Here is a 27,006-nt window from a genome sequence, read left to right as displayed (position 1 = left end):
CTGGGGAAAAGGAGGCTGAAGGGAGACCTTATTGCTCTCTACAACTACCTGAAAGGAGGTTGTAGCGAGGTGGGGGTCAGTTTCTTTTCCCAAGTAACAAGCAATAGAACGAGAGGAAACGGCCTCAAGTTGTGCCAGGGGAGATTTAGATTGCATATTAGGAAAAACTTCTTCACTGAAAGAGTAGTCAGGCACTGGAACAGGCTGCCCAGGGAAGTGGTTGAGTCCCCATACCTGGAGGTATTTAAAAGATGGGCAGACATGGTGTTTAGGGACATGGTTTAGTGGTGGACTTGGCAGTGTTAGGTTAATGGTTGGACTTGATGATCTTAACGGTCTTTTCCAACCTTAACAATTCTATGATTCTATGATTCAATCAACGCCAATTTAATTCAGCGTAATAAATTTATACATACATAAATGTGTGTAATTAATTTATTTGTGACTAATTGTAAGTCTAAAGGAATCTAGCATTGTTCCTTTTGTTGTTATTTAGTTTTTGATACCTTGTTCAAAATACTATAAATACAGTATGTCAATATGATATTTTGCCTACTTTCAGGGGGGAGGGGGGAATCAAAGACAAAAATTAACAAGAAGGTGTATACCACTATTGAGATTTTATGAAGTCAGTCTCTCTCATGAGCTAAACATATAACAAAATGTTCTAAATATTTTCCAATAATATATTTCTTGTGAATTTAATGATAATAAATCATCAGAGGAATGGTCACAGATTGTTTATTCTGTCTAATTCTTTCATTTTAAGACTCCTAACATGACAACAAAAAGAGTCAGGACAGTTTGGATAAAAGGTCAAGGTGTGCCACAGATCACTTGCATAAATATGGGTATTTGAGTTGTCCCTTATATTCTGTCTATTAAATAAAGCACACTGAATATATAAATGGCGCTCTTCCTTTTCAATTAGATCCAAAAGGTCTCTATCCCTGGAGTACCAAAATGCCCACTTCCTGATGCCTGTCCCTAAAGATGAGCCTGGAGCCTTACAGCAAGGCTTTGTACTGGGCTCAGGGAAAGTTAAGCACCTAGAAACAGTGTCCAAAGTCTTCAGCTGAGCTAGCTAGTAAGAAATGCTGGGGGCAAAAATATGCCTTCAACCTTATCCCAGAAACCATTCAGTCAAAAAGTGGGATTCTGTAGTGCAGTGATTGCAGTGCTTGAGATCACCAGAGATCAGTTTCTGGTTCCTGCTTTGACTTCCTTTACCCTTAATGTCTCTGAAAATAGGTTTCTACAAGAATTGGAAGTTAACGGTTTCTCATCTAAGATGAGGCAAAATCATCCCCCACTCTCTGTCTCCCTTTCCCTCTCTTTGTTCCTGGCTTAATGTTTATTCCATGTTTCCTTACAGCAGCAAGGTTTCAGCATGAACAGAGCTCAGAAGGTAAGGAGCAGTTCATATTGGGATACCTGTCAGGCTTTGATGTAAAATTTGCACAGTCCGTTGAACCCTACAAAACCAAGACATTTCTGGGCATGTACAGAAGCAGAACTTCAGGAGCCTGAGGAACTTTCAGATAGAAATCTGCATCTTCTACAGAGCTTAAGTTCCTCCAGGGCTTGGTGTCAGAAGAACAGGGATTTTCAGGATGGCAGTTTCAGTTATGAGTATTTAAACTCTGTCCAAACCTTACACTTTAATTTGACTTAGTAAAAAAAGGTTGAATCACATCCTCCATAGACCAGAAGACCCATTCCACAGTGGCTTTTTTGGTATTAATTCTTCTATTCTTCCTCTGAGACAGAAGAGTAAAACATCTCTATAAAACATTTTACTATATTAATGTCTTTCTCAGCCAAAGGATAATTCCAGAATGATTTGCATAATAATTATTGCTTTCATATACTCATCCTCATACAGAACAGTATAGTACACCATCTCAGACATCAATAAGGTCCAGAATATCAGTAATAATACAGTCAGTATGCATATCAGTGTACTAAATAAGCTGCTGCATGAATGCCAGTAGACTGATGAAGAATTTGAGTCGGTTCTATGGACATTTCACCCTTTTCACTGAAGGAACATTTGAGTAAAAGATATATTTTCTTCCACTAAAGAGTGTCTTGTTAATGTAGGTACAAGAGAAATAGCAATTCAAAATCATACATTTGTCTTCATCTGTGGTCTTTTATATATGTGCTTCTAAATTTATACATGTATATATTATGTATGGACATAATATATGTCAATATAGGTCAAGTCATCTTATCAGTGTATATATGTTTGTGTGATGTTTTATAGCATATCTGTATCTTTTTCTGTCTATCTAGCTACTAATTTTTTCAGTTGAGCCTCTTTGTAAGAACTGATCTTTACAGTGTGATTTACTGGGGATGAAACATTTAAGCAGACAGTAGATTTCCTTCTTTCCCTTCAGGGCAACTGCCCAGAGTGGCTGAACACTCCTAATCAGGCAATGAACCATACGCACATACCCTTCTCTCCTTACCTTATTCAAATTAGAGCTATGTCCTGCTCTGCATTTTAAACAGTGTATTATAATGGCATATTATAATGAAGTGAGCCACCCAACACTTTGTGAATGGAAGCAGAATTGCCTGTTGGTGTTTGATATGGTCTACCTGTTGTTCACCAAAGCAAGTATTGCCTTTAAATTTGGATCCAGAGGCCCAACGCTTGGAAATTCAGGGGTCCACTATTGTGAAGGTCAGTCAGTGCACATGTAATACTTCTCAGGCATATTCTTATAAAGTTCTTGTTTTGTTAAAAAAAAACAAGCCTATTTGTGCACTGTCATAAGTACAGGATTTCTTCTGATTTTATGATTGATGTTATAGATGTTACATTTTGAAAATGTTATTAAATTACTGTTGGGTTTTTGTGCTTATAAATAAAAATCTTGTCATTAATTTAAAATAAAGTTCTTTCCACAAGACATGCACTTAAAATCTGTGCTGATAAAGTCTATATCATATGTTGATCATTGGTTTGACTTATATAAGTCTTGGGCAGCAATCCAAGTATGGTGAAGGCTTACTGTTTAATTTGTTTTATCATCCTAAGTTTTCTTTCAATTGCTTCTAAGAAGTGAAATATTAATCAATCAGCAAACATAATAAAAATAGTTCCGAAAACAACCTTCAGTAAAAGCTGATACAGAACCACTGAAGCAAGAATAGCCATTTGCACATTAACTTAAAGAGGCAGTTTAGAGAATGGGTTGCTCAGAAACCCTAGACCATAGCACCTAGAATTAGTTCAAAGAAGAATCAAGCTGCTGTTATGGTTTGTTGCATACTTTTGTATTATACTTCTAGAAGTATTTTTAATTGATTATGTTAATCTCTCCTTTTTTTTTTTTTTTAATACCACTGAGATATAGGATACGTTTTTTGCTTGCATTAGGTCTTTTGCATGTATTAGTAAGTGAAGAATAAGACTAATTCTGAATGCTACTGAAAATGTTATGCTGAAAGGCTGAAACTTGGTCATCACATGGCTTTTTAAACAACAACAGATTTAGACAAGCAAATAGCAGTATGGATAACTGAGGAAAATATACAGGATTATCACAGAATCGCAAAAATCACAGAATGGTTGAGGTTGGCAGGGACCTCTTGGGATTGTTTTGTCCAACTGTCCTGCTCAAGAAGGGCTGCCCATGACCATGTCCAAATGGCTTTTGAATATCTCCAAGGAGGGAGATTCTACAACCTCTCTGGGCAACCTGTGCCAGTATCAATCAACTTCACAGTTTTATTGTGTTGAGGCAGAATTTCATATTTGGTTTTTTGTTTGGTTTTTTTAACTTGTGCCCATTGATTCTCTCCTATTTGAATGAAAGAAAATTTACCTATCTTTCTCTACCAAAGGGTCCTGAAACAGGGTCTAGAGAATTTACTTTAATTGCAAATAGGGGCACAGACCATTTCTTAATTCTTAGCAATTTCACATTAAAAAAAAAACCAAACAAACGATTACTAATCATTTTTTATTAAGAAAAGGTACATTTTGGAGAGTCCTTCAGCTGTTTATGAGTTTTAAAAAACTGACATGAGAAACTTGCCAATCATAGGAGAGCATAGCTCTTACAAAGTTTGCTCTGCAAATAGTGCTCTACTGATAAATTTCCTTAGGTGTTTGTTTATACTTTTCCCTTTCCAAAACTGTCTTCATAAGCATTACCCTAATCAAGTGAACATAGTCACATATGTAATTCATTCACGTATTTGATAGAATTAGTATGCTCTATTTTTCACCAATTAAAAATAACATTTGCTCTTGGGAACAGACTTCACCGACTGGGTTTTTTTTTCCAGTTCTCTAATGTCAGACAGTAGTGTTCCCTTCAGCTGAGGACATGACCTTGTCTGAGCCAAATTGTCTTTGAGATGACCGGAACTATTAAGAAAATCTTATTGTATGAGACTACTATGGTCCTTTGCTATGTTTTCTCTGTAATGGAAATATACGATGGTTACCTGGGATTTCAAAAATCTCTATTTTGCATATTAACATTACATTAGTATTATGCTATAGAATTAGCATGTACAGAGGTTTTTACTGTATACTAAAGACCTTCATGTTCTACTTTATAGATATAGCCCTAATCTACCTCAAAATAAAACTACTTTGCCTTTTTTCTCTCTTGGATTTCATAGTAAGGTAAAGTTGATGCAAATCAGTGTTGCATGGAAGTAAAAAAAATACTTTTTCATTATCTGTTACCCCTCATTGTAACTAAGGGTTTATATATGGTTAGTTGTTGTGTCTCAACTGGGATGGGAGATAAATAGCCTCAGAAAGGTATTTAAATTTGGTATCCTAGAGCATGAGTGATTTGTTGACCTAATGAAAATATGGACTTTCATTATGACTTCCTTGTGACAGTTTTGCTGAGTTATGTATATCTAAATGAGTGACATTCATACGAAATATGTTTACTGAATCTTGAGCCTTTGTCTGGTAATGGGCCATTCAAATTCAAAGTGGTCACGAACCATAATCATGACCTAAGATGTTGCTTAGCAGCATTAGGAAGTCAACATCTCAGACAGCTACAAATATTGTGGAGGTCATTGTGCCTAGCACTATCCTATGTCAGGAAACCATGTCACATGATCATATAAACACACCAAGCTTCATCTTAAAAATCAGTCATTTCCTCCTACCTTCCCTCCCATTCTACTAGAGAATGTTCTAGGAAAGCTGTTCCAAAATCTCACTCCTCTTTTAATCATTTTGAAACTAAACATACTAATGTTTTGTTTTTTTTTCCTAGAAAATGTTATACTTCAGTGTGGCCTTATTTTTTGCAGTTTTTAAGCATGTCTTCTATATTTATATTGCATATATGTTGCATATATATATATGTAGATTATACATATATGTATTATACCTTCTAGTCCTTTCAGTGTTGATTAGCTTAGTAAAACAAGCTAACTTAGTTGCCTCCTATAAATATATCCTTCTTTGCTTTGACCACTTTAGTGGCTCTTTCCTATTCTGGTTCCATTTCACATTCATATTTCCTGAGGCATATATAGTACGTCAGATCAACTCTCATCTGTGACTTTTACAACGTGCACTTCTTTGTTTCTACCCTCTATCCAACTAACTGAGAATTTTCACCTCTCCTTTCCTTTGCCTCTTTCAACTGAAGATCAGCCTAGATTTAAAATGTCTTATTATTCTGTCCTTAAACGACTTGATGTATTATACTGATGCAGTTCATCCTATTTTTCCTAGGTTTCAAAACTATTATTTACACATGAATTAATCTCCTGTCCAGTGCTTATCCCTCTTAATTTTTCTGCAAAGCAATAATGCCAAAAAATGCTAATATGAGAGAAAACTGATTTAAAAAAAGGATAGAATATATTTTAGTATGACCACACTGCAAGTCAACAGCTCTCTTGTATAGACTGAGCACTGGTGGATCTGAGAAAATAAGTAAAGAGCTGTATCAAGCAACCTGTATCAAAATGATTTTTGATTGTATATTTGTTTAAATTATTATATATATATATATATATGTGAACCAAGGATTTTTCATTTTTAATTTTATCTTGAACATCATAGCAATGTCATAACAATAGAAGTTTATTAATATTGGAGGAGTATTGGGATGTTCCCCAAACCATGGGGAACAATAAGATAAAATTCAGGTCATGCTACAATACCTCCTGGTACAACTCAGCATGAATATAAGTTTTTTATCACCTTCGGAGGAGAGAGAAAGTTGTTTGAAGCACTTACCTTCCTGCTATCACTAGAAAGAAGGGAAGAAAAGGTAGAAAAGGATTTAAAAGCCTTTGAATACTATGAATACACATCCACTCTTCCTGTTCCTGTTTCCTATCAGGAGCTGCTCTGGATCAAACCTTAGTCCAAACTGCCTTTTCAAAAAACATTTATGAAAGCATAAAGACTGCATTATTAGAGTTGAATAGATGTTGAATAAATGTAATTAATAGAGTTGAATAAATGAAGAAACAGCAGTATTTCTTCTTTATAGCCTGAGCTCAGCTGCCTAGAAGCCACAGCATGATGGATGGCAGATTAGAAATTCAGTGGACTTCTACAGGCCAGAGTCGCAGTAATTGCTCAATATCATCTTCTGAAGTATTTTTAAAGGTAAGAACAAATGTTCTAGTCTACACCTGCCTGGGTCTATGGGTGAGGCAACAAAACCTCAAGGTCATAGTTGACTGATGATGGGAACTGTGTTAGCTAATCAAAGCTTGATGATAGGAATTACAAATAAACAAAAATAATAATTTGTGCACCACATCCTCTGGTCTTTGCGATCACAACAAAGTCAAAAGGAAACGTCAATGATCTTAAATATTACTTTTATTTCTTTAGTTACTGAAAAGAAAGGGCTTTGTTTTGCATTCTGCCACCTTATCCCCTTCTAAATAATTGTTAGATGTTGACTCATGTCTGATTCAGATATAGAGCAATATTCTCAGTGGGTGGTGCACTAGCTTAGGAAATTTTTGCACTGTTATGGCTTGTCAAGCTTGTATTTTCATGAAAATCTCGATCAAGTTCATTAAAAGAAAAAATATGGTTTCATAATTATAGCTTTAAATGGCAAACTCAGCACAAATTCAAGAAGACAGAAGATGTGCTCATTTATAGGAAGTAGCCAGTGCAAAAGTGACCCTTCTTATGACTTATCTTTCTCCAACATATCTAGACTTTTGCTGTGAGCCCTCCTAGTCATGGGTTCAAAAATCAAGGTTTACCTTTTGAATAATTGGTGTCATTTAGATATTGTGATGTGGCAGAACACTGGCCAGATGCACAGTGGAATTCTTCTCAGCAGCTGGGCTGATCTTGGAAGCTTTTATTTATTTTAATTGAAATTCATCTAACACCAATGACTACAGTACACAACTGTACTCAATACATATATATTTCTGATACGTGTCAATGTTAACATTTAAACATGTCATTGTTGTTAATGAAAAATAATTCAACATTTATACTTTATACCATCCAGAGTTCTGGGTTTCTTCCTCACCTTCCTGATTCCCACCCCAATTTATGTTCAAACATCAAAATTAAAAAATAAAAATAGTCCACTGACATTTCAATTGAAAGCTACAACTCCCAAGAGGTGTGCATGGTAATATTTTCTTTCCTTGTAACACCACCTTGCAGACTACCATGATGGGACTGGAACAAATATCCATACGACAGCTTTTTGGCATAGCAGAGAGACTGATGAGGTATGTCCTTAAGCCTCTCTTCATACAGATCTTAGATAGCATGAGGCAGTTGAAATAGAATTAAAATTAAGGTTCACCAAGACAATTTTTTCGTCCTTTTTAAGGAAAGAGGTAACACACCATACTACAATATGAAGTCACTAGGAAAATATCAATACTATATTTAGTGATACAATTACACACAAGAATTACAAACTAACAATTTAAAATTTTGAATAAAAGAGTGTCTGCACACATTCTGCATTGATACAATCCATTGGTTATACTTCCATCATTTTGTTTGGAAATTCATTTATCTATTTTTTAACCTGAAGTGGAATATCTGATTAGTCATATGGACTGGCAAAATTACATGTATTACCAAGATGAAATTTCTTGTTCCTCTCTAAATTGATTCAGTAGGAGACAAACTTAACTTTTCCAAGAAAGAAAACATCTCAATGGCTAGAAAGAGGACATGAAACTGGATTCTACAAAATCACAGAACTGGAGGGGAAAAGTGTAGAAAAATGTTGTATTTTATGTGCATTTTTTTAAATGAAGGGGAAGGAAACCTTTAAATCTGCTTTTATTAAATTTTATTTTATCTGTCCTCAGCCTTCTGAGTGTGTTTTCTTTAGTATCCAGAGGCTGTAAAGACATTTGCATACAGAAGGCTGAAAATGCAACATGTCATATTACGAATGTCTTATTGTCTTATTTTCAAAAGAGATGCACTGAAAGCAAATGGATTTTTCTTGGCTTTTTCTCATGGTATGTAATCATGAAAGTAATTCTGCCCAATATATTACTTATCTGTACTAATCACTCTTGATCTTAAATATCAGCGATCCAAATGAAAAGATAATGGGTTTAAAAAACCAATTATCTAGAAAGCCTAATTGAGTTAAATGGAAGCTGAACTTAAATTGAAGTATTTATCCTTTTGTACATGAGTAAACTTTTTAAAACGTTATCAGAAAGAGCATATTCTTACACTGATTTGGTATTTGGTGGGACATAAAGGTGTAGAAAAAATATAACCTTCTCTTTAATCCCAAAGCTTAATAAATATTTTGCAGAGCTGGGATAGTTAATGCCAAGAGTTTCTGTACACAGTATTGTTTTCACTAAGATCATGTACTTTAAAATGAATAATATCCTTTTAAACAAGTGTTGCAGATAGTAAAGGCATTTTGTAAAATAGTGGAAAAAGATCTTTCATTGTCAGGTATGGTGCTTTGATCTGTTGATTAAGCTCCTGTTTGGAATGTTCATTCCTTGTAGTCTCCATGGGGATCCAGATAGTTGCATATTATGTACAGTGCCTAACCACAGAATTAACCTGATTCTAGTGTATTTTGTGCAGTTTGGAAGTTATTAAAACAGGTTGCTATGGTAATAGCTGTTGAACTCCAGAATAGTCAAGACAGTTATAGAATAAATTGGTTCTAACAATCAGAGCTGGGAACAATCGTTCACTATTTATTTGTGCACTGTGACAGAGTTGCAATTGCCAGAAACTCAGCCAGCCTTATAATTTTTAACAGGACTCCTGGGAAGTATGAAAAGTACAACTTTGCAGGTGTGGGACTGAAACACAGAGAGGCCAAAAGATTTGGTGGTCTCACAGAAAGTCTGATAGACTGGGGATTATTCCACAACTTCCAAGCCCAAACATAAGCATCCAACACACTGCATTATCCTTTCTCTCATTTAAAGTTTGTGTGTGTAAATCCACTGTCTTCAGTTTAAGGACGGATTGAAATGTTTTAGAATTTGTTGCTCTGATGGTGTCTAAAAGTAAAACACACAAACAAGCAAGCAAACAAACAAGCAAGCAAACCCCAAACCCTCACTGCTTTGGTTATAGGTGCACTAGTAAACTAATCAGGGACAGGGAACTGGTTGAACACTTGCACAAAAGTAGCTGTATGTGTTAGCAGCACTGACATAAATAATGAACTCTTAACATAGTGCAAACATCCTACTGTTGTTTGACTGCATGGTTCCTGGCATTGTTTGGCCCAGGGCCACAAGTGCTCTCCCAGGCAAAGCCTGAGCATGGTATGGAGCCCATCAAGGAGCAGCGAGGACAGTCCTTCTCAAAAGGCAACAAAAAAGAGTCCACCCTGTTTTGGGGAGTTTTACCATTTGAATACAAGGTTGGCCATTGCATTTGGCCTCAGGACCACAGGCCAGACCCTGGACTGTTTTATTCGTTAAAGTAAACATAGGCATTTGGATAAGGAACTCTGAATTTCAAAGGACATTTCTATTCAGGAACCACAACATGTTTTCAGAAGCCTAACTTCCAACACTCAAATATGACAAGTTTGGTGTTTGTGCCTCATCTACATAAAGATGCACTCATCAGCAGTGTAAGGAAATTAAGGAAGTTCCAAGAAGGTTGTGATGTAACTGAAGAAAACCATGTTCCTAAGAAGGTTTTTGTTGGGAAAGGAAACAAGGAGAATGTTGCATAGAAAGCCTGTACCCCTCCCAGCCAGGTCATCCCCTGTGGCCCAAGACAGGTCTTTGGGTTAATATGTCTGAATATGCTAGAGCACCAGTGTCTGTGCTCTGCTCAGATTTTAAATAGTTATGTTGGGCACCTTTGGTTCAGAGGCCCTAAAGAAAAGGCATTTAAAGAATCCATCTACTTACATGCTGTTCAGGAAAGACCTATTGAAAATCAGATCCTTTTAACATGCTACTAAATTTGAACATGCAAAGCTTCAGAGATTTTGACTGCAATATAAAACAACGTGCATGGAAAATCCACTTTCGTTTGTCAGCTTAGTTAATTTTTCTTTCTTTTGGTTTTTTTTTTGTTATGTGTTTGTCTGTGTACAAGAGGAAACTGTGTCCAGAAACAGGTTTAGATAATACATTTGCAAAATCAGCCACACTGAAAGGAGAAAATACCGTAAATAAAGTCTCATGAGCATGTTTGGTCTCTTTGTTGTGATGCATAAATATATATTGTCATTATGAACTTCAAAAATATAGAATTTAATTATGTGAACTTCCTCCCCAAGCCCAAAGTATCCACACCCACTCAAACTCATTAACATAGTAATGAAGCAGTATATACAATAAATCCCAGAACATTTGAAGATTTCAGGTATCTTCTAGGCACAGGGATTGTTTAGGGTAGTTCCAGGACAGAGAGTCCTGGAACTGTGTGTGAAATTGAGCTATAACTTGGGAAAGGGAAAAGATATCTGGATATATTTAAAAGACTTCTTCACAAGGATATTGATTAAAATGTAGAACAGTCTGACTATATGCCATTACGGTTCAGTTATCATGGTTGAAACTAAATCATACAAAACCAGAATATAGAACAATCCTGACAATTTCAAAACAGGTCTTTCAATTCCCCTTTCTGAGACTCTTAGAAAATTTATCACCGTCTTCTGAACATTGGATTTTTATTTCATCAATGAAGGATTTCTAACAAAAATACAGCTAAAATAATAAAAAAAGCTACTAGGTACCCCTCATGGATTTCCAAACAGAGCCAGATTTTGTAGTGATATGTTATTTTATTTTATTCTATTTGAATGTTCTTAGAACTGATCAGATAGTGGATTTCACAAAATCTCTCAAGGTGATAACTCTGACTTTGTAGTCCTACCAGTATTGTCTATCAACAAGGTTGTTAAAACTTGGAAATAAGACCCAAAAATCAAACATTGTTATGCTTTTTCTTTCCCCCCTCACTGTTGCAAAATAAAAATAAGAGCTTAAAAAGACCCTAGACTCTAATAACTCCAAAAGCAGCACTGTTAATCAACAGGATGCTGTGCGTGTTATTCATATGTAAACAGACAACTTCTAAACTCTTTCTTGCTCAGTGTCCTTGAAGATGTTTTTGATAGAGAAAAGAGGACTCTGAAATATTTAATATCCTCTTTGGTGAACAAAATCTCGCTATTCCTTCTAACTTATAAGAACAGAAATGTTTAAAGTTCAGATTTAGTGTGATTGACTTGTTTATATTATGAATAATATAATTTGTCAGCCTAATAAAAGACTCTTAAGATTATTTTTTTCTTAACTGATCTTATTAAGGGCAAGAGAAAGGTAACACTTGTCTGCCTGATGTGGAGTTCAGGAAAGAAAAACGTTGACTTATGGGATCAGTATACAGGTTTAGGACTGCAGGTTGCTTGCAGTGGCAGCACCTTTTTTCTTGGTCTAGGCAAAAACGTGGCAGACTTCATCAGCTGCCTGCCACCCTCTGAGAGTCTCCAGGAGCACAGTACTAGAAAGAAGAACCGCATTCTTTTGATTATTTTGTTATGTAAATTGGCAACACTCGCGGTGTACTTATCAGATAAAGATGTCTTAACTATTGTTATGCTATAATCTCATAAGAATCTTATTATACACACCTTCATGAAAACATTTTCATTGTATCGAGGTTGTGTTTGAAATGAAAGCAGATTTCAGAACGGTTCATAAGCACTCCTATTTGTGATCTATTGAAAACTTATCATCCACGAGGACCCATCAGAAGTGATTCTGAACAAAGAGCACTCTGAAATACTAATTACCATGGTAGTCAGGGGCAATGTTTCCTAAGATCATGAAGACTTTCAGAGTTTTTAGCCTATTGGAGACCAGTGTCCTGATGAATGTCTTTTGAGTTCACAAGGCTGTTCTCTTCAGTGTCACTAGGGAACATTTTATTAGCTGTATCTTCTACCCAGAGAAAGAGCTTTCTAGATTCATGGCAGAACACTGTATGAACCCTCTTTTTCTCTGGAATTGCATAAAATGTGTCATCCATTTGTTCCCCTAGAATATGCAGCCATAAAAAATGCTATCATATGATTATGCTAATAAATCTGACTTTATTTCTTGGTATCTCACAAAATCCCTATTAAAGTTTGAAGGTAATCCAGATAATGAAAACAATTTTGGGAAGAAGGCATACTTATGGATTGCTTATAGACAGACAGTTTACTAGTGAATCACTGTGGTTGCCAGGAAATGGATTGAAGGAGCAAATTTTGATTACTTTTGTGAACTGACTCAAACACTAGTTACCAATTTATGTACACACAGCTGTCTGAGCATACCAAATGGTAGGTAATGCCTTTTGAAATAGTAACCTAATGTTCTACATCTGTGGGAACATTGACCTAGTGGTTCAATACTCTTTAGTGCTTGTAAAATTCTACAATGCATGCTCTAAGGACATACAGTTGCATATTGCAAATCAAATACATAGAACAGTCAGATATCTTAAGTCAAAATATATTTAGTTATTATTGTCTAATGGACTATTCTCAGTTAATACACTAACAAAGAAAGGAAGGAAAAAAAAGCAAGCAAGGAAGGACGTTCTTCAGCTATTCTATGCAAAGTGAAAAGAAAAACTTTATTTCATAGTAGCATCACCTGATTTGCACCATGGAAATAATGCTGAGTGAAGTTAATGAGATGTCTATATCCCCCCCTTAGCATTTCTTAAATCCTTCCCATTTCCTTGTTACCACTGTCCGTACTTACAACTTAAAGTATTAGGAATATAATGATTTGTAATTCCTTCATTCCTTTAAAAGCACACAAATTTTTCCATTTTCTGGTGCTGGTTCTGTTTACAAAAAGATCAAAATGTAAAGGCACAGTCAATTTACATCATAAATATCCCTTTTTATTTTTAGAAAATCATGTTAAAACTGCAGTAAGTTCTAATAAACGTTTGTGGATTTACTTCATTTGGATGGCTGTATCTGGCCATGTTCACGGTTCCTAGAATTCCCAGTCCTCCAGTGTTAAATACTGGTTTTAGCCAGATAAGAAAAAATAGTTAGCTTGCCTTAGCTAACTATTTTAGAATTAAATTACAGTTTCTTAAAATTGGATCATGAATCCCTAAAGATTTTTCAGTTCTGTGTTTCCATCAAAGTGCCATATTGTTTAAATGATGTTTTCTCTATACTTCTACACTTAGACACATAAAACCATAATAAATATATGTAATATAAAAATGCAATAAATACAAACAAATAAAAAGGTCATCTTTAAAAAAAAAACACAAATGTTTTTAGACTTGGTATTGATATGTTGCTTCACATAATGTAGATATCTCATTATTCCGTTCTTTTCTATGAACGAGTTTCTCCAGAGAGATTAAATTTGTCACAATGTTCAGTATAGTCTAACCAGTAAAGGAACTGGGGGCAAAGAAGTGTGGTGTTGTTGAAACACATAGAAATACTGAGTTCCTGATACTAGGTTGTCTTTAAAATATTGCTCTTATATTAATGATTTAGGCGGGAATGTTTCTATTTTTTGTATTTGACCATATACATTTTTATGAAAAGAAGGCACTTTCTACAAAAGAAACTGAAATACTTTCTAGCTAGTTCTTAAAAAGTATGAGGGATTATCTATGATATGGCATTATCTGGAGGACTATGTGTAGAATTGCTCATTCCATCTCAAGGTTATTTTAAAATACTAAAGGAAGCTCAAGGAATGATCATTAGAGTAATTATGAAAGAAGAAAAGGCATCTATGAAGAGAAATGTGAAAAAATACAATTCATAGGAAATATCCAAAGAGGTGTCACAAGAACTAGAGGACATAATGATACAGAAGGTTAATCAGGAGACTTTACTGTGCATGAAAATGCCCTTGACAAACGTCACTGAGGGAAAGTCAAAGATCATAAATCCTTTGTTACTCAGCACATACTTAACACATGGATATGCTTTGAGATCAAAAGTAAAAAAAAAAGTAAAAAAAAAAGAGTATTTTCATACATACCAAAAACTGTAAGTGTAAGTTAGAACAATCCAAAGCAGCAAGAGAACTGGAAACAGAAAATATTTTTTGGAAAATTTTAAATTGCAGGATTTCAGATTTTTAATTAATTTCTAATTTTTAAAGGCCAGCATAAAGCTGTCTTGGGCGAAGCCAGATTTTTTTCATGTCTACTGCTAGGAATTTTCTTCCTGTATTCTGTCTGGTACTGTCCACAGCCAGTAACAGAGATTTGACTAGACGGACATTGGATATACTTTAACAACGTAGTTTCTGAGATTCCAAGAACCACAGAAATAATTGACTAAAATTATAAGACGCCCCATTCCTCCAAGCTAAGAGGACAGTACAAGGTACAAAACACATAAGCAGTCACCTCTAGGAGATAACAGGAAATTAAAAATATCAAGATGCCATACGTAGGTCACAGGGATACAAGTTAGGTGTATATACTACAATCCATTTAATAATTGAGGATATACATGAAGGTAGTAGAAACAAAAATAGCTTGAGGAAAAGTTAGGGAGTTTATATATGTATTTTCCATAAAGGATTAAGGAGTGAAATGCTTCCATTATTTTAGCAGTGCAAATATATTTCTTTGCAAACAGTATGAAGCCGGTATAATTCATCAGGTGTGACCATTAAACATTTAAAATCTGGTGTGTTTTAATTATTCCCTGTCATTCTTATTTTATTCCCTGAACAGATAGATACAATATTATTAACAGCTGAGGATGCATACACTGTACATTTCTGGGACAGAATGAGTAATTGAATAAAACATATACATAAAATCATAAAGAATAAATGGTTTAATCTTTACTTCCTTTGCTATGTAGGCAAAAGACTGTGCTTAATTCTTCTTTCAGCACAGCCAAAATAATTTTGTATGGATGTGCTGTTCTCACTGAGAAGGGTGTGGTCTGACATTTTCTGGCTTAACTACCTCTATGCCAGGGCTCTGGCAAAAGACTTTGGGAACCCAGCTCCTCCTTATGTCCCATCACATATGAAATATACAGAGTTCATTGCAATTACCTCTCTTTAATTGTCTGTCATCACTTCAGCCTATGCAGAAAAATGAGTTGCACAGCCCTAAACGTGAGGACAAGATCAATCTGTGGTTCATTTAAGTGTCTATCTAACTATATGCTAAGTACTCTGGACTCATTCCAGCAGAGTCACTACTTTTGTACTCAGAGCTAAACATTGGAACTGTCCAGCTGAATCCAAGGAGACATCTCTCTCATCCTTGAGGCTAAACAGTTGTTGTAATTGCTGGGCCTAATTATTTTGTTGGATCAGTGACAGCACGCTCAGCATTTTATAAGATCAAGATTTGGCCCAGAAAATTTTAGAACTCAATCCTGTAGTTTGTTTTCTTTTCCAGTTTTCCAGTACAATTCTAGGAAGTAGTCCAACCTTCTTGTGAGCAAATAGATATACTCAAATTTTCCTCAATATGAATGTAACTGGGAGCATGGACCTTTCTAAAGCAAATTAATTTCTAAATTTTAACATGAGTTTACAAGAAACATTGAATTTTGTAGTTTTAATTCCTCTCTGAAAAGGTACACATACATGTTATACAGATGTAAAGACAGTGCTGTGTACGAGAATTTTACCTTTGAGTCTAAGAGGAAAATACTTCAAAAGAAGAAATATGTGGTCAAAAATTAATCCAGTTTTGACCTTAATATCTCTTGTCTTGCCTGACAACTTTGTAAATACAAATAATGGAAGATTCAGGAGAAGAACAAAAGCCTTAGTTCAAAGCAAATCACAGAATACTGAACATGGAGAAACTGGTTAGAGCAATCATGGGAAGCATCTGGTCTTTGTGAACTTAAAATTACATGGAAAATGCATCTGTCCAAAAATTAGAGCACTGGCAGCTGTTGTGGCCAGCTGTTACTCTGTCAATTTAAACAAAGAAAAAAAGAAAAAGATTATTACTTTTAATTAACCATTCCTTAGTCACCATTCCTTAGTCCCATTTTATTTTCTCGGTGCAGAGGTATCACTACAATAACTCAATCATGTTAAGAAAAATGTACTGTAAATAAATCCTAGCATGAAATACATATTATAGCCAACTTAGATCAATTCCGCACAGAGCATTAGTTTTATAGATAAAGATTAATTGATCAGGATACTAATAATCAGGAGAGATATGCTGTAAATGTAATTGTAAGGGCTACAGAGATTCGATTTAAGATCCTTCCTAACTGAGGCCTATTCACAGGTTTCCTCAGCCAAACCATAGAAAACACCTCCTGTGACTAGTGGTTCCTGGAAATAACATCCTCTGATAAGGAAGCTAAGTTAAATGATACAATTTTTGAGAAGTTTTTTTTACAGTGATCTGGCAACTGCGTGGTAAACATCATATAAAAGATAATACATTTTCCTTTTCAGTGAGATGGTAATAGGTCTGGCACCATTTTATATAGGTTGATCAATATTAATTTTTACTTAGTGACTGCTCTATGACTCTATTGCCATGTAAAATTTATAACTGGAGTTTGTCAGGTTCCACTATTATTCCTTTATAGATTTAAATGGAACAAAAAATATGTTTTCTTTGGTAGGTATTTAATTATCATTACTTCTTGTAAGGAAAGGTTTCCTTTCATAACCTTGGTTGTCTTCAACATTGTCGTGGTTTAACCCCAGCCAGCAACTAAGCACCACACAGCCGCTCTCTCACTCCCCCCCCCGGTGGGATGGGGGAGAGAACTGGAAGAGTAAAAGTGAGAAAACTCATGGATTGAGATAAAGACAGTTTGATAGGTAAAGCAAAAGCCGCTCACGCAAGCAAAGCAAAGCAAGGAATTCATTCACTACTTCCCATGGGCAGGCAGGTGTTCAGCCATCCTCAGGAAAGCAGGGCTCCATCACACGTAACGATTACTTGGGAAGACAAACTCCATCACTCCAAATGTCGCTCCCTTCCTTCTTCTTCCCTCGGCTTATATACTGAGCATGATGTCATATGGTATGGAATAGCCCTTTGGCCAGTCTGGGTCAGCTGTCCTAGCTCTGCTCCCTCCCAGCTTCTTATGCACCTGGCAGAGCACGAGAAGCTGAAAAGGCCTTGCCTAGTGTAAACTCTGTTCAGCAAGAACCAAAACATCAGTGCGTTATCAACATTATTCTCATCCTAAATCCAAAACACAGCACTCTACCAGCTACTAAGAAGAAAACTAACTCTATCCCAGCTGAAACCAGGACAAACATCAATTCCATGGTGGTCTAAGCCATTATGAAGCTCCAGACCAGAAGACTGAAACAAAATTCATATGGAAGGGGTCTTTACAGAAAGACGTGCATGAGACTACCAATGTTTTGAAATTCTCATTGAATTTTAATTGCTTTCCTTAAGGCACAATCAATTATTCTGCAGTAGGAACTTGGTTTCAGGTTATGAAAAACCATGCAATTACACTGAGATATATATGTACATACCAACAAGGAGCTAGAGCCAGTAAAGGACTTGGATGCTACAAATTGAGCTACTTCAAGGCCTGTATTCAGTTGACCTTCACAGCAGAATCCAGGGTTCAGTATTAAGTCCTGACAGAGTACACAAAGAGAACTAGAGTCTTCAAAGGGAAAAAGGAGTGAGGGGAGGATCCAAAAACCCATATTGTGCTTAGGGAGCAGCACAGAACCTCTCACAGAAAATTTCATGCATAGATGAATTCCCTGTCTGGAGTTTAGGAGCTTAACTCCACTCCATGCTGTTGAGTTCTGTGCAAACCAGTTCCTGAGTCCAAAATACCCTCCTGAATGTGTACTTGCCTATTATTATTTAAAACAAACAAACAAACCCCCAAAACTCAGTAGATCTTGCTTTTTCTGTGACTTCGACTCTGGACGATAAGGTGCCACCATTTGCTTTTTATTCAATGTTCTGGTTAGAATGCTTGACCGCCTGAGACTGAACAAGTTGGAATCCCTAGTCCAACTGTCAGGAGAATATCTTAAATAGCAGGATAGAAAGTTTAAGGGTTGTCTTCCTTTCTGCATGAAAGGAAACCTTTAAGGGAGGCGGCTCAAATGAGATCTAGAATAGGTAATGGTGCCAAGTTCACTTGAATCAGAGTGGGAAAAAAGCCTTGGAGTAGAGAGCTGAATCCAGAATTTCTAATTCAACCTCAGTGACCTATCTAAGAAATTACAGATTTAGGGTATTTTTATAGCCCTATGCTTAAGGTTATTATGGGATAACAGATGAGAACTTTCAATTAGAGCATAAGGTCTTGATAAACCATTACTAGCATGAATAATCTAAGAATTAGAGGAAATAATTTCAGTCGTGTTCCTCAGGGCACCAAAAAGCCCTTAATGGCCCTGACTAGCCTCACGTAGACCTCCATCTATCCTAGACCCACACCATCTATCCATTGGCCCAGAACCCTTTATAAGCTTAGGCCTGTCCTACCTACAGTGTAAGAGTACTGGTCTTCAGCTTTTTGTTTCGTTCTTGGGTTTATGTTGGTTTTTGTATGGGTGCTTTGGGTTTATGTTACAGCTTGTCTCTGTCCCTGTGTCCTTTTGATTCTGACTGACTGGACTCCCTGAATGGATCTAGTTTGTTGCTTGCTGGGTCTGGGGCTCTGGAGGACTCTGTTGCCAGTATCTGCCTTTGCCCACCATACTCAGACACTGTGGGACTGCACCTTGTTGTGTGTGTTGGCCTGTGTGGGAATTGTTCCCATTTTGCCTTCCTTAAGGGAATCACTGGATCTTGCTGCTCCCTCACACTTGGAGAGGTTAGGGTGAAAGGAAGAGAAATTACCTCCTCACCACCTAAGGACAAGGGGCCATCACTTAATATCTTAGATGGGCAGTTACCTTTAGAAAGCTTGTCCTTTTTGTGTGTGTGCAGTGCCACGGCTATATTAGGAAGGATGGATATGACTCAGGATTTTTTTTTCTGGACTGATATAAAAAGTGGTCATGACCACGACCCTCCTTTGATGGCTGTGTCTTAGTTAAAAGACAGCAACCACAAGAACATTTTGTGATGCTCTTGATGATGACAATGTATCCTCTGCATGTTCTAATCCGAGGATCCCCTTTAGAAGAAGACAGAAACAAAGTTTTTAGAATGAGGAATGTCTCACCATGTAGAGAACTCAATGCACCTCAAGCTTAGAATGAGACAAGGTAATGAGTGTGACATGTTGTACGTTTGTGTTTATGTAAAATTAAATATAGACAAGAAAAACTTAAACTTTTTATCTTTGCCTAAGACTTACCTTAGGTGCCTGCATCTTTTGTTTGGTCTAGCTCAGAACACTATACTAAGCCCTGATGAGGATGAAGTTCTATAACATTAGATGGTAAAATCTTTCTTTAATGTCTAAATACTTAGATGCTAGCATGTAGACTTTGCCTTTCTCCAGAAAAAGGGATCATATGTTTTTTAGTTAAATGTGTTGCTGTGGAATTATAGAAGCTAAAATGACTTGTCCATTATACTGACTGTCTAATCTGACCAAAAGCACAATATTCTATGTAATAAGCCATTTACAAAGACAGAAGTTTTTTTCTAGAAACAAACTGTTTCTCTTTTCAAGGAAGTTTATTAGGGCCCAGGATCCAGTCCATGCTAATCCAGGCACACAGAGATCATTAAAAAAAAAAAAAAAAAAAAGATGCTTTCCTGCCTACATTAAAATTTGTAATGCACAAATGAGAAAGCACAACAATTGATTGGGGATTTTACCAATAAAAGTACTTTTACTCTCCCATTTTCTGTTGACATTTTATTAAAAAAAAATCTCTTTTGTAACAAACATAATTGGAAATGTTTTTAAGTAAGCTGAAGTTAAAAATAATATACTTCATGTGCTTTATATGCTTCATACATGGCCCTCTGATTTAGAGATATGCATTTAGGGAGCACTTTGCACACTACAGTATACACACTTTGTTTATAAAGTTCTAAAAGAATGCTAACACACTTTCTACTTTCTTATAATAGCTCTCAATTACTTTCATAATTTTCCTTCTGTACAATTTCTCATATATATAATGAATTCACACAGAGCCCACACTGCTAAAGCTAACCTTATTTTTTTAAGTAAGTAATGCATGGTATAAAGAGAATTATTTATTTCTTTATTTTGAGTGTGGTTTACTAAAATTGAGTAGTCAATGAAAACAAAAAGGCTGAAAAATTATTCAGCAGGAGAATGACAACAACTCATTAACAAAACAAAATGGAAACAAAAAAGTATACATACTCTATGCAAAACTATTTGGAAAACTTAGTCCTTTTACTTCTAATTGAGGGATAGTATTTTTAATCAAAGGTTAATTTTTTAAGACAGAAATCTTTAAGTTTCTCTAATAAGCAGTCTTTTTCAAGTTTTGAAGATCTGCTTTCCTGCAAATATCTTGTTTCATGTATCTTACTATTTAGTTAAATTGATTAACCTTTTCTAATTACATGGACAGCACCTACTGAATAAACTCCACTTATTTTTCTCAGTAGGATTGCTTAAATTACTTTCATTGCTGAAAACCTGAGAAACTTCATAGGTACTACGATTATTTTAATAGACCTGCTTTTGTAATTGAAACTCCTAATGAAGGTTGCATATTTTGGCTTCCACTTCTGAGTTTCCACTTTCCCACTTATGGTTCCCTTTTTGTAGTTATGCTTATAAAAATATGGGGTTTTTTTAATCATAATTGCAGAATCTGCAACCTTGTAGAACTCTACACACTTTTTCCATTTTGTTTTCTCCAAAATTAAAATTTCTTAGGAAAAAAAAGTGAGGTTAAATGAGAAAATACTTTAAAAATGTCTTCTGGAAAAGCTCAATATTTGCTATTTACTTTCTCACACCAAAGCAAGTTGCAGACTTCACACTTGGTCATTGGAATTTTCCTTTCTTTTATTCCTCAAATCCTCTTTGCTTTTTTGACTTGATTACATAAACAGGTCTGTACAGTGAGCATATTTGTGAATTTATCATAGATAGGATCCTGTCAGAGAAGACTCATTTCATCATTGACACTCTTCCACCTCTTCCACTTCCTTCCTTGTGCTTGAGTAGTTTCACTAGTAAAATGGAGATGATGGTCCTCTCTAAAAAGTCTTATGTTTTACAGCGGAAACAATAATATAAAGTACTATTAAATATATTATCCACCTCAGTAGTCCTACATAGAGACAGAATTTTTAACCTCAGGTGTTTGATTAGCGAAACTGATGTATTTTCTATAGCTATAGGTATGTTGTACATTTGTGTCTTACTGTCTAAAGGTATTTGTTAAAAAAAATTTCACTGGTCTACTGAGATATGCCATGACGGAGTCTCCAATTCAGACCTTGTTCTGGATGGTAGTTATTTTCTTTTGGATGAAATAGGAGTGGAGGTGGACTGATACATGTATTTGGAAGTAGTGAATCCATTTCTGAGGAAACAATTATTAGTTATAATGTAAGGATCTTTGTGCTCTCAACAGCACTGTGCTAACTCAGGGCTATAAATTTTCCACTGGTGAAATACTTCCTGTTAAAAATGAAGTGTTCTGACATTATCTGTCTCAAAGCTGAAGTCTTTTTGTTAGTCTGCTTCATTGTTCTCTCTGGGTTAACCAAACTCCATAGCTACTCACTTCCATTAAGATGTAGCTTCCAACACGGTGGCAAAAGAAGGAAGATAGGTCATGGCAAATCCATCAGCGAGGTGGCTTTTGAAATTTTCAGTCTGTGGTATGCTGATAGAGATAATTAATGTCATAATTAGATTATTACTGTTTACCCTTTCATTATTCATACTAGCTTCTTGAATTACCTCTGATCTATTAGATCATAAACATGACACTAATTATCTTAATTACTTGTGCATGAGGTAAAATGTTCAATGTAGTCATCAGCAAAGTAAAACTGGTATTAACTAAAAGACTCAGTCTTGATAAGGTCAGTTCTAAAGAATATTCCTCTGAGTAGCTCCTGCTTACTGAACAAATTTCAAAGCTAAGACTGGAGTACATCTTAGGAGGAAATCTTTTTGAGATTGATAATTTTGAGATTACTATTTTCAGATTATATTTCTCAAATATTGTATTTCAGTTTTTTCTTTGTGTTTCACATAAAAGCAAACCAATCTTTTAAAATCTTTTATTGAATATACTCTAGAATAACTAAATGTGGCCTTTTTAGTCTAGATAAGTAGTAGGGCTACTGTATAGAAATGAGGATTCAAGTGTCTTCTCTGACATTATAATAACAAGAAAAAAAATTAGTCCTGTGAATTGGGTTTAAAGGGAGTAAATTCATTTTCAGCTAATCTGAGCAGCCATTTTTACAGCTGTAGATTTGCTTTAGCTACAAGAAGGGAAGTCATTTGTTTACTTGTGCAATACCACAGGTCTGATCCAGTCTTAGGAGACCTGGAACTAAACATCCATGAAACTACTCACAGCTCCTTTTAGACTGATATTAATAAAACAAACTAAATAAAAATTATAATGCAATTAAATTGCTTATAATTGAATACACTACTTTGACTGTGAGATTATTCTAAATAGATAAGCAGCAAGATATATGATGAAATAGACAACCTGTTAATTAAATTACTAGCCATGCCTTAGCTTGATTTTTTTTTTTTTTGCTTTCTAGCAAATATAGTGGGACAATTGCCCAATCATAATGGAAGATTTTGTTGACTTCAAGTACCACTGATGATGGGGATGATGAGAAAAAGTATAAGTAAATATGGACACTTTCTTCCCGAGTCCAATGTAGTTGTTTCCTTTATGGTTTTTCTGTAGCTAAGCTAACTTATTGGCTTGGGTTGTCTTTATTTCATTGAGGATAAGATAAGACTGCTTCACCAAGATAGGATTTGGGCCAAAACCATCAGTTTAGACCCTGGGCAGAAGCAGGTATACTGCAGTCTGAGAAGGGAGCCTTATCTGGCTATAAAAGCTCAATTTAAGTACCTCAAACAATATGTGGAGAGTTGTTCAGAAATACAATGATCTTATAGCTCTGTCTTAATAACAGGACAATAAGTTTCACAGAAGGAAATTATGTACTTCTCTAGATAGATATAACTATGTAAAGTATGGATACAAGCTTACTTCAGCATGTTTCCCTAATGTTTATGGGTTTGAAACATATTGTCTCCATACATTTTCAGTAATGGGAGTGACATTTTCAATTGAAAATTGTCACATTTTCTCTATCACACAAAATTGTTTGATTATCCTCTGCTTGCTTTTGGCCCTGATCAGTTAACACTTTCCCTAATGAATGAACTGGGAGCTAGGACAAGTCAGTGACGTTTTACGGGGTGAGTGAATTTAAAATTATGAGTGTGAGTCAAAGTATTCAAGGCGAACTCGGTGTCAGAGAACAATCCCAAAGGAATTTATTGTACTAAAACAGATTTAGCTTGTACAGGGAACCATTCTTATTTTAATGACTGTATGAAATATAAAAATATTTTTTCATGTCTACTCTTAGCTTCAATGTTTCCAACATTATTGCATTTTGAGCTCAGATTCTGCACTGTATACTACGCTGTATACTTGCTTATTTAAAAGACACGGCCTTAGGTGTAACAAAGGTAATGTTTTATGAATGTATCAAAAAAATCTTGGCAGTAACAGTTATTCTTCATTTTCCTCAAATGATGACACACTGCTGCCTACATTTTTTCTTCATAGCTTCTATAGGCACTATGGAGCTGACTCTAGCAATCACTTTATGTGGGAAATCATTGTATAAATGGAATGTATATATTTATTAAGCACTCTCTTAACTCACACCCATAATTTGAATAATGCCCCCTCTCTCCCTTACCTCCCACCATGCCACCAAGACATGGAAGATGGGAGACTATGATGATTTTCTTCTACAATAGTTACTAGGTCCAATTATATCTGTCAACTGGGCATTTCAGGCTGATTTCACCTTACTAAAATTTGTAATGGCTTTGGCAGACCAACATGGTCTTGGTGAAGCATGCATGATTCCTTCATTAGCTCCAGCATGTGGTTATTTAGCTGTTTAGCTATTTAGCTATTTAGCATTAAGCTGATAATATGTCTGGTAGTGAATCTGCTTGAGGTTAACTTCTATCTGATCATCTAAACCATTTATTAATGACCACTTTTCTAGCTAATGTTAATTTCAAGTTTTGTTGCCATGATAACAGTGAAGGTACTTACTGTAATTTTATTCTAAAGTCCCAATTTTGATTATTAGTACTGATGCCTCCTCTCCCCTTCCCATCCAAAAAGTCTTTTCAGCATATTTCCAAGTCAACTGAATATTATGCTACCGACATTTGTCTATACTTTTTTCTAGGACGTCAACATGCTAGGGAATATAAGAAAAACAAATATTATTAGATAGAAGGGACAAGTCAGCATAGGTTTGGCTGTGAAAAATAAGTTGAAAGAGAAGATGAAAATTCATGAACAGTGAGAGAAAGAAGGTCTGTTAGTGTTTGAAATGTATTGTTCAAAACCATCTTATTTGAATGAAAATACCATCACTGTTAGTCTGCCAGAAGGTTTCACCCTGAGTAAGTGTATTTCACTTAGCCTAATACTCCAGGGTTCTGTGGGGTGAGAGAGCTTTCATCTGTGAATTTATTGTTTTATCCAAATTTTGAAAGCAACTTAAAGGTAACAGCTACTATTCACCCATTTGAATCTTTAGTGTCTCTGTTTTTTCTGTCCCTGTGTTCAAGAAGCCATATATTCCCTTATGTCTATTTAAAGTTTCACCACATGCGATGTTCAAATATTTGATAAGGAAAACTGTTGATTTAATTTAGAGACCATCAACACAGTTAGATGATGAGATATGGACTTTTTCTTTTTAAAGACATTTACTACAGAAAAATTTCTACAATTTGCTTTTATTTGAGCAAGTATCTGGTTATTATAGACTTAAATTAGGTTAATCTCACATTGGGAAAATGATTTCATTTAAAAAAAATTATTTCCTGATCAAAATTACAATGGTTTCTTTAGACAAGAAACTTATTACACTATTGAATAAAAAAAGATGGCAATTCTTATCCAAAATAATTATTGAAATATATATCATATAATACCTAGCCATTTTCCTTAAAAGTATTCCTTCACAGATAACTAATATCCAGGAAACACTAACACATTTAATTGAATATATATACATCAGTGATGTAAACCAAACATTTTACACGTATCTTAGGTTTCATGACATACTTTTTAAAAGATTGTCTTTGTTTCTGTGGTTACCACCTTGCCATCTAATGAAGATTGGATTCATTCAAGATTTTTGAGGCTGCTTTTGTAACACTTCACAGAATTAAGGTGTGTTAATCTAAAATAGATTATTATTATATGGATGTTATTATATATAATAACTTGTAACTCTTTTACCTCATGAAACACTAAGCACAAATTGAATCAGTAATCTCTAAAAAATGACCTTACTTCAAATAAAACAAAGCACAATAAGTATAACTGACTTTTTTGTTTTAAAATACAGAAGACAGTTTTGATTTAGAAGCAAGTGTTGTAACATGTTTTAATGTTAAAATCCTTAGGCTATCAAAATGTCAGAAACAAATATCTTATTAGCACATTACTGTTCAACTAGGATCTAATCCTGTTTTATTTAAATTAATAGTAAGCTCTAGTTTACCTTAGTAAAAGCAAGATAAGGAACTTAAATCATGAGGTGAAAGCTGATTGTTTTTTCCAAATAATTCAAAAAAGTATGTCTTATGTGTGAATGTGTGTTCTCTTCACGTGATCTGAAAGAAACTTAAGGAACCCATAGAAACTACTTCAGATCTTGCTCCTTTTTAAGATGACTGCTTTGCCATAAAGTGGGAAAAAAATTAAGAATTGCACATTGCAAATTTTTTGTTTTCAAACAAATTACATAGAATTTAAAATATTGTGGTTTTACTAATGAGATATTTGTAGTGCAATTAAAGCCATCTCATTCATCAGGGGTATTTAATGTAACACTGAACATTAAGCTCATCTATGTGACAGGTGACTTTAATGCTGGGAGCACTTACATGTTTAGCTCATGTACACAGGCTTATAGTAAGCCTCAGTCAACCAAAAGTTTCTCTTCTGAGAAGCAGGATAAAGATCTCCAAATATATTACATGCTGTCAGCTTTTCTGGACTGCTTCAGACAAGCAGCTATGAGAAGTTTTTGAAGATAGGTACATAAGTGCATCTTTTCCTTTTTATACCTGGTAATATGTCTTAGATCTTTCCTCATGTTTCATTCTCTGAGGTCATTGGTGATGCATATATTTTGCAGAACATGTTTTTGACTCCAACAAGTGATATAGCAATATTTTGCAGGCATGAAACTTCAGGTTTCCCTGGTCAACCTCTAAGTGTGATGAATTATGATGAGATACTCTTTGTCATCAGAGGCTTTATGGGTCTATTTGTGAAGTACAGTTTTAAAATTAGATAAAGTTTTGTATTTTTAAGCTCTCTTTGGAACAGACA

General features: G+C 35.1%; 1 protein-coding gene across 2 annotated transcripts in view; it reads left to right on the top strand.

The window, feature by feature from the left end:
- The window catches only part of LOC148054566 (uncharacterized), a 77,974-nt gene that overhangs the window by 4,513 nt on the left and 46,455 nt on the right, over window positions 1–27,006 (top strand). For both annotated transcript variants that reach the window (XM_087767058.1, XM_087767059.1), the window contains exons 2-4: window positions 1,376–1,408; window positions 6,507–6,625; window positions 7,661–7,728. In XM_087767058.1, coding sequence (XP_087623184.1) covers window positions 6,536–6,625; window positions 7,661–7,728 — 158 coding nt within the window. In that variant the 5' untranslated portion in view covers window positions 1,376–1,408; window positions 6,507–6,535. The remainder of the gene's footprint in view (window positions 1–1,375; window positions 1,409–6,506; window positions 6,626–7,660; window positions 7,729–27,006) is intronic.

Source organism: Nipponia nippon, unplaced genomic scaffold, assembly GCF_047370975.1.
Source record: "Nipponia nippon isolate SJK-2023a ecotype South Korea unplaced genomic scaffold, ASM4737097v1 scaffold_3, whole genome shotgun sequence".
Lineage (NCBI taxonomy): Eukaryota > Metazoa > Chordata > Aves > Pelecaniformes > Threskiornithidae > Nipponia > Nipponia nippon.
This window is presented reverse-complemented; position numbering and strand designations above follow the sequence as displayed.